The 13,640-nt window shown below is 34.1% G+C and overlaps 1 protein-coding gene across 2 annotated transcripts in view; it reads left to right on the top strand.

Moving 5' to 3' along the window:
* Nucleotides 1-13,640, top strand: part of ImpL2 (Ecdysone-inducible gene L2) — a 79,999-nt gene that overhangs the window by 31,713 nt on the left and 34,646 nt on the right. For both annotated transcript variants that reach the window (XM_088237786.1, XM_088237787.1), the window contains exon 2: nucleotides 12,705-12,865. In XM_088237786.1, the coding sequence (XP_088093912.1) occupies nucleotides 12,742-12,865 (124 nt within the window). In that variant the 5' untranslated portion in view covers nucleotides 12,705-12,741. The remainder of the gene's footprint in view (nucleotides 1-12,704; nucleotides 12,866-13,640) is intronic.

The raw sequence follows: 13,640 nt of genomic DNA on the forward strand, positions 1-13,640 counted from the left end.
GACAACATTTACTCAGTTCTGTACTCAAGTGCTGCTCCAATAAAGATTTATACTTTAGGCCTTAAGCTTTCATTCCTTCTATTGGTATCAAAGATCTAGTCCCCATATACGAAAAGCAACCCCAAAACATCTTCCTCACAGGATACTTCACCATTTGCTTGGTCAATATGAGCCACAGTTAGTTTTTCATCCCCAATTTTTCTAACAAATTTTGTGAGATATCCCTGCACGAAAAAGTGGGTCTCATCTGAAAACAGCACCTTCTTTCAGTCTTCTACAGTCCATTTGGTATATTTTCTAGCCCAAATGAGCCCTTGCTTCATCATACTTGACGTCAGGAGTTGTTTCTTCTGTGGTCGAATTGTTTTTCTTCCAGATTCAACGAGTCTTCTTCGTACTGTTAGTCATGTATCATCACCCCAGTGGCTGCCAAATCTCGTGGAAGTTCGTAACTTGTTTTTTTGGGGTTGAACTTATTATTTCTGATTAAAGATATTTCATTTCAGACACTAGTTTTCCGATTTCTTCCACATTTTTTTCCACAATATGTCACACATAAAGAAAAGTTTGAGAAAATTCAATGGACATTTCTTAGACATCTTAACTGGAGATGCAGGTATACCGATCTCAATTATATGTCTTCCTGCAAAAAACACCACTTGTTTACTTTAGAAGATCGCCGTCTACTGTTGGACATGGGGGTGCTTCATGACATATTCAGTGGACGCCTTGATAGTCCGGCTCTTTTGTCAGAGTTATCATTAAATGTCCCCGGCTACCGCACCCGTCACACGTCGAGCTCTCTATTTCATGTGCCAGCAGTTCGTACGAACTATGCCCAGAACTCTCCACTTATACGTTTTGCTAGTGAATATAATTTGAACTTTCCCCTTATTGATCCATTTGATAGTAAAAAAATTACATTTAAAATGCGCGTCTTAAAACATACTTTTTTGTCTTATACTTAGTTTCAATAATAAAGTTTTATTTTGTTTTATTAAATTTTATCTCTAATTCTTAATATTTTAAATATATTTATATTTTCGATACCTGACACCCTCTTTCCAATATAACACCCACACACCCACCCTCTCATTCACTTACACTCACACAAACACACTAGTATGTATTGTACGTGTATTTAATGTATTTCTGTGGATATCTGTCATTGGTTTTATTCTCTGTATATGTTATTTGTTATATTTGTATTACATGTATTACTGTTGATATCCCCAATAAATAAAAAAATAAAAAATAAAAAAAATCCCGATTCTCTTTGCTTCAACTGACCCTTTTTCTCTTTTCAGCTTAATAATCTGGCTGACTGCTCTCTGACTCACAAAACATTCATTTGTAATCTTCTCTGAGTCATTGATTTATGTTCACTTAAGGTTATAATCTTTTCCCTTTTCCTCGGCAAGATATCCATGATTTAAACCAACTCAAAAACACTGTTTATATGCAAGCAATTTATAAAATAAGTCCTTTATTGAGAAAAAAAAGCCGTATAGCAACACCAACGAATATATGAGCTCCGAAAGGATAAATAAACTATAATTCACAATTTTTGGTGCTAAACAACTGTCAAATTGACATATGAGTGTTGCTATACGGCTTTGTTAAGAAAAAATGTAATACGATAAGTACGATACGTAAGAACATGGTATTATCTTTATATATATAATTCCTCCGTACTTGTGATATCACCGTACTTCTCCTAAACGGCTTAACCGATTTACGTGCGGTTTTCAGATAAATATAGATCTTCGCGCTGTGCATGTTCGTAGAAATTTTCAATCTAATATCTAAAAAAGAAGTGAGAAGCATAAATGTTTTATTCATCTACTACCAGAGTTGCATTCGAGGAGAATGCATTTGCAAAAAAATGGCAAAATGTTATTTTTTGTGTATAAAAGACGTTTGTTTTTCAATGTTAACAAACAGCATTTGTTTTTTGTGGATCTAAATTAGATTCTTCTTAAATTAAATTCCTTATAATTTGTACTCATTTTATAGGATTTTTGGTGACACCAAAATAATATTAAATTCACATTTTTAAAAATCGTATTCCTACAAAGGTACTTCCCTCTGTTGGTGAGACGACCGGAGTTTGACGTTTGCAAAAAGAATGTCATATCTGAAAAAATATTTATTTTATGTTTTGGAATTCAACCATAAACAAGTACCTACTTAAATTCAATACTTTTTAAATATCATCAATTTTTAGTTTTGGAATTAATCCACAAACAAGTACCTAGATGAAAAGTATTTTTCCAAGCAGGCAAGCCGACGTTCAGGCAGGACAACGTCTGTCGGGTCCGCTAGTTTATTAAATAAATAAAATACGAGTGATACTTTAATCCACAAATTTGGAATATCCAGTGACCGGTTTCATCGCTTTCGCGACATCTTCGAGACTGGTATCTTTATTAAAAAGTTAAATGTATTTATACAAAACAGAGGTAAGGATAGATAATTCAAAGTTATATGAAAGTAAATTAAATAAAGTTATTTTTATCTTAAGGATCATTATCAATTTTTTTTCGGATTAACTAATGAGATGATATAATGGTATTTTAATGCGTTTAAGTATTTAGTATTCATAAAATACTGGTGGAATGTAGAATGGTGACCGGTTTCATCGCTTTCGCGACATCTTCGAGACTGGTATCTTTATTAAAAAGTTAAATGTATTTATACAGAACAGAGGTAAGGATAGATAATTCAAAGTTATATGAAAGTAAATTAAATAAAGTTATTTTTATCTTAAGGATCATTATCAAATTTTTTTCGGATTAACTAATGAGATGATATAACGTTATTTTAATGAGTTTAAGTATTTTATTTTATTTTTAATGACCCATCTTTCGTGAGTGTGATTTTTGTCAATTATGATTTCTGAAAAACAAAGGGTAAAAAGTCATTAGTAAAAATATATTACAATGGGTAAAGTAATGGAGAATGCACGTGTGTTATCTGTTCATTAAGTAATTCTTCGTCGGGTTTATTTTTGCTGCAATATGAATTATTTTAACATTATTTTTCAATTCAAAGGAATGTTTATTTTATATTAAATGATTGGCAAAATTTTAATTATCTTTGTTATTAGACCATGATTGTATGTGCTCTTTTATGCGTGTTTTAAAGGCTCTACCCGTTTGGCTTACGTAGCATGTATTTTTACAGCGGTTACAATTAAGAAGATAAGTTCCTGAGTTTGAAAATTTATATTTTTAGTCTTTAGTATTTATATATTTACTTTAGATGTCGCGCAAGTGATGAAACCGGTCACTGGATATTCCAAATTTGTGGATTAAAGTATCACTCGTCGTTTATTTATATAATAAATTCCAATCGTCTATGCGCTTAGTAGCTGCAAGACGTGTTGTAATCTTACTCCTTTTTACTATTCATATTATTTTATTTTTTTAGTATCATTAATACACTAAATTTATTTGTCAATTTTTAAAATGTGTAAATGGGGGCTAAATTTCTAACTGTCTATTCGCTCTGTAGCTGCAAGACGTCCTGTAATCTAGCTCCTATCTGTTATAATTTTTGATTGATCTTAATTGAAAACGAGGAACTAGAATCCCAACCGTCCATGCGCTCTGTAGCTGCAAGACGTACTGGGATATTTATTAATTGTACAGCGCCCTTGAGGTGATTTTCACAAAAATGGCGCTATATAAATTATTCAACTATATATATAATGAACTTCCATCAAGAATTTTCACTTACAAACTTAAATGTTTTACATGGTATTACAATAAGTCTTAATTTTCTTTCAAAGTTTGAATAACGAAGATTGATTTTATTAAAAAAAATATAAAAAAATCGATGAAGAGTAAATTAATTACTTTACAGAAGGCAAAATCCAAGCAAGAATTTCATTATTTTCACATTCCTAAAAATAACATTTTTAATTATCTTTCAAAAAAAGAAAAATATCTTAAAATATCAAGTAATACGGAATCTCAGAAATTTTCACAAGGACACTGCGTAGTTAAGCGATTTATAAATATTTTTTTCAGTATGTTCAAATGTTTGTAGACATGGGTGAATTTTCGGCTGGATTCATCGAGATTGAAATTTATTGCGACAGAGAGGGTAAACATTTTTGAGACGAGAATATTAAACAAGGCTTTAAACCTGTCGTTAGCACCAGCCAACCATTAAGTTTTCAATCCCTTGGCTAGCGTTTCGGATTCGGGGATCAGGCGTTCGAGGTTCGAGCCCCACTCTACTCCAACTTTATTCCTATTTTCCAATTGTGAGTTATTTACAACTCGTTAAAAATGGCCCCCAAAATTGAAATATTTATCTATCTCAAAATTTCAGGTTTCAGCCCCGTTATTTCTTTTATCATTATTCATAATCATCATTTCCTTTCCGCATCTAATGGTGCACAGGGCACTGCATTGGTACTCCAATCGCAGCTTATCTTGATCATTTCTGTTTCTTGAAGGTAAGATGATGAGAGTTTTTCGCTTCAGGTGCTAGTCTAGGGACTATGAAATATTCTGATGCAAAAACACCTTTTTAAATAAATATTTCATGTTAAATATGGCGGTAATCAAACTCAAGACCTCTTGCGAGGTTGGCAAACACGCTGATCACTACAGAACTAAAACAAAGCTTATGATTGTTGAAAGAGCCAATATGCTACAACCATTAAATCGACTTCGAGACTTTGAAAAAGCGCAAAAAAAAAATATTTTTGCTCATTCATATCTGCGGGCTATGCATGCACATTGGGGTGGACGATAGTTTTTTTTCTAATTTAGAAATGAAAGGGGTCTAAAAAGTTGCATTTTGGATTACTCGTAATACAAAAAATATTTTATACTACTTTTAGTCCTCAACCAGAGCTTGAAATTTTCGAAAAAGTCAATTTTATGCGCTAAACCGGCTGTCATTTCGTATTTAAGTGAGAAAATTAGTCTAATTAAATTGTATAACGTGCATAAAACCTTATTTAATAAGCATCTAAGGGCGAGTTGCACTTTGTTTTATAATAAATAGGTAGCATTGTTTTAATGAGTCATTGTTTTCGTCAATATTTTCCAGGCGCTCAACGGAATTAGTTCCGCGGAGTGTATTTTTTTTGCATTTCGGTAGTTAAAAAACGTGTTCAAATTTGTAACGTGATTAAGTTATATCTTTACTAACAAAATATAATTTTATCAATAAAGATAATTAACAAAATGTTCAGACAGTTATAAACTTCAAACCTAGGTTGAGGGCCAAAAGTAGTATGGAATATTTTTTTAATAATTTTTACGTTCAATGTGATCTAAAAATATAACTTTTTAGACCACATGTCTAAAAAAATAAAAAACTTCATACATCATCAGCCCACTCTAATGCACATCAGAAATTAAAAGTCGTATCCTAATCGCAAAAAACGCCATGACTCAATAGGGTATTTTCACGTTTTTTTTTTATTTTGCAAAAAAATAGAAAAAAAAAATACGATGGTAACTGTACAGTTTTTATTTTTTTATGTCCACGCGTTAATTTTTCAGAGCGGTTTAAAAACGGATACTTTGAATTGGCGCCAAAACGAACATTCGGATGCCGTATGGGCTTGTGACGTCACGCGTTACGAATTTGACTGACCGTTCAAACAAATTCATACGAATTTGTATAGCCTACGTGTTGTTTTTGTTGTAATTGGTTGTTTTAACTAATTAACGCGCATAAAATGTCTTTAGTTATAAGATACAAGTACTGTTTAATTCCGATGCGCACAAACCCTACGGTGAAGACGCAAAATAAAGCTTTTTTCGCCATTCCTAGTACTTAATGAAAAAATGCAGAAAAAATGGTTTAACGCATTTGAACGTTATGAAACGAGATGTTAAAAAAAACAAACCACTATTCTTTTTTCCGTAGGTCTTGTTCAGTACAAAATACTATATTTTATGGTGTAGACTGTAGACTATAAACATTTACTAACAGTAGGTACTGAAATTAGCACTTATAAAGCTTGACAGGTACTACAATACTAAAATAGTTTATTTTTTGAACGTTATTGTTTATATTTGTATTATATTTCTGTACTTATGTTACTTAGTATAATTTGTGGAACTGTTGGTTTTCTATATGAATAAAAAAAAAAAAAACAAAAAAATTCCTGTATGAAAACCTACCTTATTTATTTGTGAAATTTATTGCATTTACAAAATGGCAACTAACCTTGAGATGCTGGACAGTCTTCACACTTGCAAGAATCTATTATTTCCTAGACTTCATCGCAAATCAACGTCACCGAGTACGATTTGGTTCTAACTTTAAGTTCTGCTGGGGTGACTCGACCTTTTACCATTCAAATATCACCCGTCCGTTTTACTTGAATGTAATCTATGGCACTGTCTCCGTAATTTACCCTAGCTGATATATTAATAAGTAAATCACATTTAATAAAAAAAGGCATTAACACGCACTCGAGCAACAGAGATGTTTACAAGCAATGGTATTTTATGGATTATGTTGTGTCAAAGTCACGTTACTTCCCTTTTGCATTAAATGTACGCTAAACAATATATTTATAGTACATGCAAATAACACAACTATCTGAATGAATACATTCTGGAAGCAAACATTATATATTTGCTTACCTTACGGCCTTTACATTTCAATACTCGAACTTAAAATGTTTGTATTGGATGAGAAAAAAATACCCATCATGATTATATCTATTTTGGGCAAGTTATCGGACTTTCCTTGTAAAAAACCAATTTTAGTCATAATGCTATGGAAGTTTATAAATGAAAACAAAAAAAAAACAAAGGAAAAGACGAAATTTAACTAGAAAAAACAAATAAAAAGCCACAAGCCGCCCGCGTCGGAGTATCTCAGTATAGGATTTGAGTGAACGTAGGATATATAAGTCACGCGTGACGTCATCAACCCTTTTGGCCAGTTACGGGCCGTTTTATTTCTATCAAACTTTAAATAGGAAATTATAAATGAAAACATTCATTTCAGATTTTGATAGTAATATGGTACGAATCGTAAAAATATTCTTTAAATACTGAATACATTAAAAATCATATCCCCAGTTTATGAAAATACCCTATTGATTAAAATTTGGCAAGATCAGGGCATCTTGAAGGAAACTAAAATGTTTGTAATGCGTACGCTGGTGTTTCCAATATTCTCATATGGCGCAGAAACGTGAACTATTAAATCGCGTGAGCAGAAGAGAATAGATGCCTTCGAGATGTGGTATTGGCGTCAAATGCTGAGTATCCCATGGACAGCTAAAAGAACAAATGTTTCCATACTGCAGGAACTCAACGTGGAAGTTTGCTTATCAGCCATATGCTGGCAACGTATTCTGCAGTTCTTTGGACATAGCTAGACGTGTCTTAAAAAATCACGAGCAGCGTGCCAAGACGAAAAAGCAGAGACAGACCTGCAGCTGGATGGATCAACCAGGTGAAAACAATGTCACGGGCGAACCGTGGAGCTGTGAAGATGGCACAGAGCCGTGAAGGATGGAGACGCATTGTCAATGGAATGGCTGGGGAGAGTACCAACGATCATGCCTCTCAGAACTGAGGAACGTCAGAGAAGAAGTAACAAAATATTTGTGCCATTAAAATATGTATGTGTAAAGAAAAGTGAAACCGCGTCAGGTACGGGCCAAGTGCTTTCACATTCTCAGGTTTGACCAATGGATCCCCGAAGATGCGGCTTCTTTTGGGATATAAAGCATCACATTTACATAACATGTGTGAAGGTGTTTCATCGTCTGCTCGGCAGAACCTTCATCTTGAAGTTTAACAGCAAGGTGTTTATTTAATCTGCAGTGCCCAGGCTCTAGTGATAATCCTCACCTGGCTTCGGATTTTGGTATAATGAATCGAAATGATAAAAAAAAACCAGTTAAAAGAAGGAAAAATCTTTATAAACTCTATCGTTTCAAGTTCTTAGAAATCAATTCTAAGAAACACTAAAGATAAGAATATGTAAACTTTTTAGACACTAAAAATGATTCAAAAGTAATGTCTTAAAATGTTTTTTTTTTTTTAAGCTTCAATGACAATTGACAATCAAAACTGTGTCCCGGCGGATAAAGAATACAGTTCTATGCGTGAAATAGAACCAGAAACCTGGACGAGCGCTTTCGACCCGAAGCGATGGTTGCTCTCGATGTTGATACTTCTGTATTCTTGGGCATGAAATTAGATTCGAAGGGGTCTCATTTTGCTGGATTATCGAACAGATTTAGTTCTGCAGCCAAAGCTGTTAAAAGGTTCGACATCTTACTGATGTAGAAACAGCTAGGTTGGTCTATTTCACTTACTTCCACGGCGTTGTCTTACGGTATACTGCTGTGGGGAAGTTCTGCAGATATTGATTCTTTTTTGTGCTGAAGACGAGAGCTGTTCGAGCAATTTACAATATGAATCCTAGAGAATCACTTAGAGATCAGTTTAAAGAAATCAATATATTGACAGTCACATGTCAATATATTTATGAAAACTGTGAGAAGAGATTTCCATAGGTTTAACACGAGAAATAAAAAAATACTAGTTGTGCCCACTACTAGACTGTAAAAAATCAATAAAAGGGTATTTTCACAAGTCAGGAATAACGTAAAAAATATTACCCATATTTCGAGCGGATTTTTCAATTCTAATGTTATAACTATCAATGCATTCAAAACATGTTTTCATTTATAATATTCGGGTTGAAAAATGGTCTATTAAATATTTAAAAAAAACTACTGAATTTCCTCATCATACCTTGTTAAAGAAGCTTATGAAGCTTAGAAATCAGTCAGTAGAAAAGAAAATCTTCTACTACTACTACTACCATCACGCCATTTTCCCGTAGGGTTAGGCAGAGAAAATGGACTACTCTAGCTTTTTTCACATTAATACATCTTGTCATACAAGCCCTTTGGTTCTGCCTGCTTTTGACATGACCAGACTTAAGATTTTGGTTTATCTGATCATGCCACGACTTCCTTGGACGTCCTCGTCTCACGTTACCGTTCATTTTCGCCATATACACTTGTTTCACCATTCTTTCATCATCCATGACCAAACCATCTCGGAGACCTTTTCTTAATTTTATCAATTATACCCGACTCAGATTTACATTTTCGCCGGATTTTATCATTAGTAGTCCTATCATACATTGATTTTCCACACATTTGTCTTAGATATCGCTGTTCAATCGCATTTACTCGGCTTTCATCCATCCTGTACTAGTTCCATACTTAAGTGTTTGGACTAAATCTCCGTTGGCACTGCCAGTTTAGCTTCGATTGACATATTTTTTATTAGCAATAACTGTGCTTAGTGCTCCGTTTATTTTGCTGCCCGCATTCACTCTCCTTTCAACATCTTTTTGCACTCTTCCATCTCTTGAAAACATGCTTCCCAGATACAAAAAAAATGGTTAAAAACAAAGTTTTTTCATATTTATTTTTTGTACATTACTTTAGTTTCTTCTGTATTAATAATATTTAAATTTGATAATGGAACATAGACACGTTCCGGTTTTGAATTTCAAATCTTCGGAAAAGGAACACAAGGAGCATTATTGGATATTCAATAGGTATATGAAGCGAGGGAAATTCGAATATTCAAACATATTTTAGAACCTATTTAAACCGTTACTATAGGGAGACAAACTTTAGTTTGCCTTCATTCCGCCATTAGCACATGTCGCATTTAGCGCGAATTACATTTTAAATTTTTGTTTCGAACGCATTCCATTACTCATTTTAAAAAGTTTAAAAAAAAAATAATGTTCTAGAATTTAATTCAACAAATTTTAAATTCGAGTATTTAGAAAGATTCTGATTTCGACACCAAAATACAACTGTGATAAATAAATATTTATAATTAACAAATTTTTTTTTTTGCGATAGTGCTTTTTGAGGAAAAAAAGTAAGTGTATGATATTTTTTTATTAAATAATGTGTAAAGTGGCAAATTGAACCAGCCAATGACTGTGAGCCATTCAAAAATGTCTAGATTTCAACAATGTTTTAGTATGTCCAAATGCTTGCAGACTGGCTGGATTTCCTCCCTAGGGAATTATTCATGTTCTAATTTATTTCAACAAAGAGGGAAAATATTATTGAGAAGGGAATATGGACATCCAGGCATTTACAGGGCTTATGACCTGTCATTGGCTGTTTAAGTTAAATGCCTGGACGTCCATATTCCCTTCTCAATAATATTTTCCCTCTCTGTTGAAATAAATTAAAATATGAATAATTCCCTAGAGAGAAAATACAGCCAGTCTGCAAGCATTTGGACATACTCAAACATTGTTGAATGAACTACCTGGTAAAAGAAGAAGTATGAAAATTGGAAAATTGTTTTCAGGCGTTGCCTATTAGGTGATTTGGTTCAGCCGGATGAATCTCACTCACATTATAAAAGTTTCAGCTCCTTAACTTCACAAAAGTCAACAGATGGAAGAGTTGAGGAAATGTAGGTGTTCAAACATGGGCAGAATGGTGATTGTTACACAGTGTGTAAAGTGGCCTCTTAAACCAGCCAATGACAGGTCATAAGCCCTGTAAATGCCTAGACGTCCATCCCTGTTGTAATTTGTTAATTAAAATTGTTTCGCCTTGTTTTTGTGATAGAGCCCACTTCAAATCGATTATAAACTCCAATAAATCACAATTCAAGCAAAAATGCTCGCTTGTACATGATTTTTATAAGACTTTTGACGAACGAAATATTTTTGTATAGTAGCAACTTTCTTACGCCTGGATACTCTTATATGTCAATAGGCCAGAATCTAGCTATATTTTTTTTTGCATCTAGCATCTCGTTTCGGAAACTGACAGTTATGTCAGAATTTAATTCGACTTCAAAATTTACGTTTTTCTCTCTTATATTTTAAATAGGCTTTTAGTTTAATTAAAATTTAATTTAATTTTGTTTATTCAGAAAAACAACAGCAATACAAAAAAATATACACAACATTATAAAAAAACATAAAATAACAGTTTTCCACATAAATACAATTATAAAAATCCAGATCAGTAAAAAAAATTGCCAACCTCAAAACGAATTACAATTTAAGTAAACCGTTATCAAAGGTAAAATCGCTCAGTGACACAAATTTTTTTTCTGCGCACTTTTAATGCGTAGATAAACGTATCGAGGGGTTGTAGACCCGTCGGTATAAACCGACGTACTTACATAAAAACTTGATGGTGGGGGGATCGGTAGTATATCTTAGTTATCTCGGTAGATAAAATTTTATCTTCAACTACGACATCATACTGAAGCTATGTCATTTTAGAGCGTAGATATGTGTACCGTGACGTACGCTTCCACTTGTTTAACATCGATGTACCTACCCAAAACTTGAAAGTGGGGGGTCGGTAGTATATCGTCGTAATCGGGAGAGAATTTATCTTTAACTATACCGTAAAGGTGAAGGTATGACGTCTTTATCTTCCCATCATAATCGAGGCACAGGTATACATCATACATTCTATAGACTATTTCTTGCAAATCCTCCTTGCTGCTTGCTAAAAGAAATGCATCATCAGCGTACTGAAAAATTAATAATATTTCCTTCAAAACCCATACATTATATCTCTTTCATACAGTTTTCCATGCTTAAATGAATGTTAATTATCAAATAACATGATTTATTTATTAGTTGGGATAATATACAGGCAAAACAGAATAATAATATATTTTGTAAATCAATTATGTCATTTTGTACCTGCATTATACCTTAAAAAAATCAAATTTCTGACATTTCTAACCTAAAACTAAAAATTTGAAAAGTAAATTCGAAAAACGCATGAAAAATTGTTTTAGAATCTTTTTAACCTTTTTAACACTTTGTATCCCGGAGCCGTGTAAACACGCGATTATGTAACCATGCGTTGTGTCCCGGTCCCGTGTTTTCACGTGGTTTACAAGCTGTCTAAAAATGCGCATTTTATTGACATCTAGTGACTTTTATTAGTACTTTTTTGCTGCTGGTAAACCACGTGAAAACACGAGACCGGGACACAACGCATGGTTATTACAATCACGTGTTTACACGGATCCAGGATTTGTATCCTATTGTGCTTTGTAGGACAAAACAAGGAGTGAGGCCCTGTATATGTGCGGACATTGCAATGCGCAATGTGGCTCTCCATAAAGGCCAATGTTGGTAAAACTATCATAAAAAATTCTTATTTAATTATTTCAAATAAATCTGAGAAGTTTTAATTGATTTAACCCAGTATTTTCACAATTATTACACTTTTATGAAACCCTTCACCGAGCATGAAATTTCACAAAAATGGGCCGGGCACGGGGTAAATTCTATGTGTATTCGGCAGGTGCTCAAAGTGTTAAGTTTCTGTAAAGCTAGGGTTTCCTAGGACAGCGGTGCCCGCGTCTTAACGGCCGTAGTGAACGGTGATGCGGTGGACAGCCGTCGTAACGGTGCCTAGAGAGTGGTTTCCTAGGAAAACGGTGTTATCAACACCATTTAACACCGTTTCTCTAGGAAACCCCTCCTCTAGTCGACGTTACGACGGCTGTCCACCGCATCACCGTTCACTACAGCCGTTAAGATACGGGCACCACTGTCCTAGGAAACCCTAGCTTAACAGTCATAGGCTTCGTTTTCCATATTGAGTCCCAAGTTGTGGTAACTAACTCCATAAATTGTGGTAAATAACTCCATGAATTTGATTGTTTCAGTTTCCGTTTTCCAAACTCGTAATAGAAGCTTCTCATCATGATGGTGACCTTCTTCACAGCAGCGTTGGTGATGCTAGCCAGCACCGGTTTCGTGGCAGCCCTTCCCATGTACCAAGGCAACCAGGATGACAACCAAGTCGACAATTCTCTGTCAGCAAACTGTAAGTTATCATTTTTTAATATACTTTAGACGCCTGTAGTTAGTTGCAGTTTACGTCTTGTACAAGACTATGGAACAATGAAAAATTCTCAAATTATTATTTTGGCAATGGGAAAATTGATAATTGATTCTGGTTAATTACTTTAATGCGTCACATCACCATTGTTGCAAAATCCAATTTCAAGAAACGCATGATAACTTTTTTTGATAACAATGTGAATATCATCATAATCACAGCCTTGGCTGTATCCAAGAGTTTTCTCCACTCTTGCCGGTCTGCAGCCCTTCCTCTCCAGTTCCTCACTTCCAACAAGCCGTATCCGCACTGATGTAGTCTACCCATCGCATTTTGGGCCTTCCTGGCCTTCGTCGTATATGTGGCACAGCGACAATCAGGCATTTTATGGGGTTTTTGTTGTCAATTCTAATTATATGGACAGCCCCCCTCGATCGCTCAACCTGATGGAGTTAATTACATCAGGCGCTCCATAGATGTCATATAGCTCCCTATTTTAGCGACAACGCCAATGGTTGATTTCTCTCACAGGGCCATAGAGAACTCTGAAGATTCCTATTTAGAAAGCTTCAATAGTTCCATCAGTATTCTTTGTTAGAAACCAATTTTCGGAGGCATGTATCAGGATTGGTTTGATCAGAGTTTTCTTCAATATTATCTTAGTACTCGTATTTTTTCGTATTGGCTTATGAACAATGTGACTATCCACTAGAGATATTTCATCTTTCCTACATTCTGCTTCAAGATTATTGCGTTACAA

The sequence above is a fragment of the Micrasema longulum genome, unplaced genomic scaffold (genome assembly GCF_059751315.1).
Source record: "Micrasema longulum isolate JH-2025_06_02 unplaced genomic scaffold, ASM5975131v1 h1tg001783l, whole genome shotgun sequence".
Lineage (NCBI taxonomy): Eukaryota > Metazoa > Arthropoda > Insecta > Trichoptera > Brachycentridae > Micrasema > Micrasema longulum.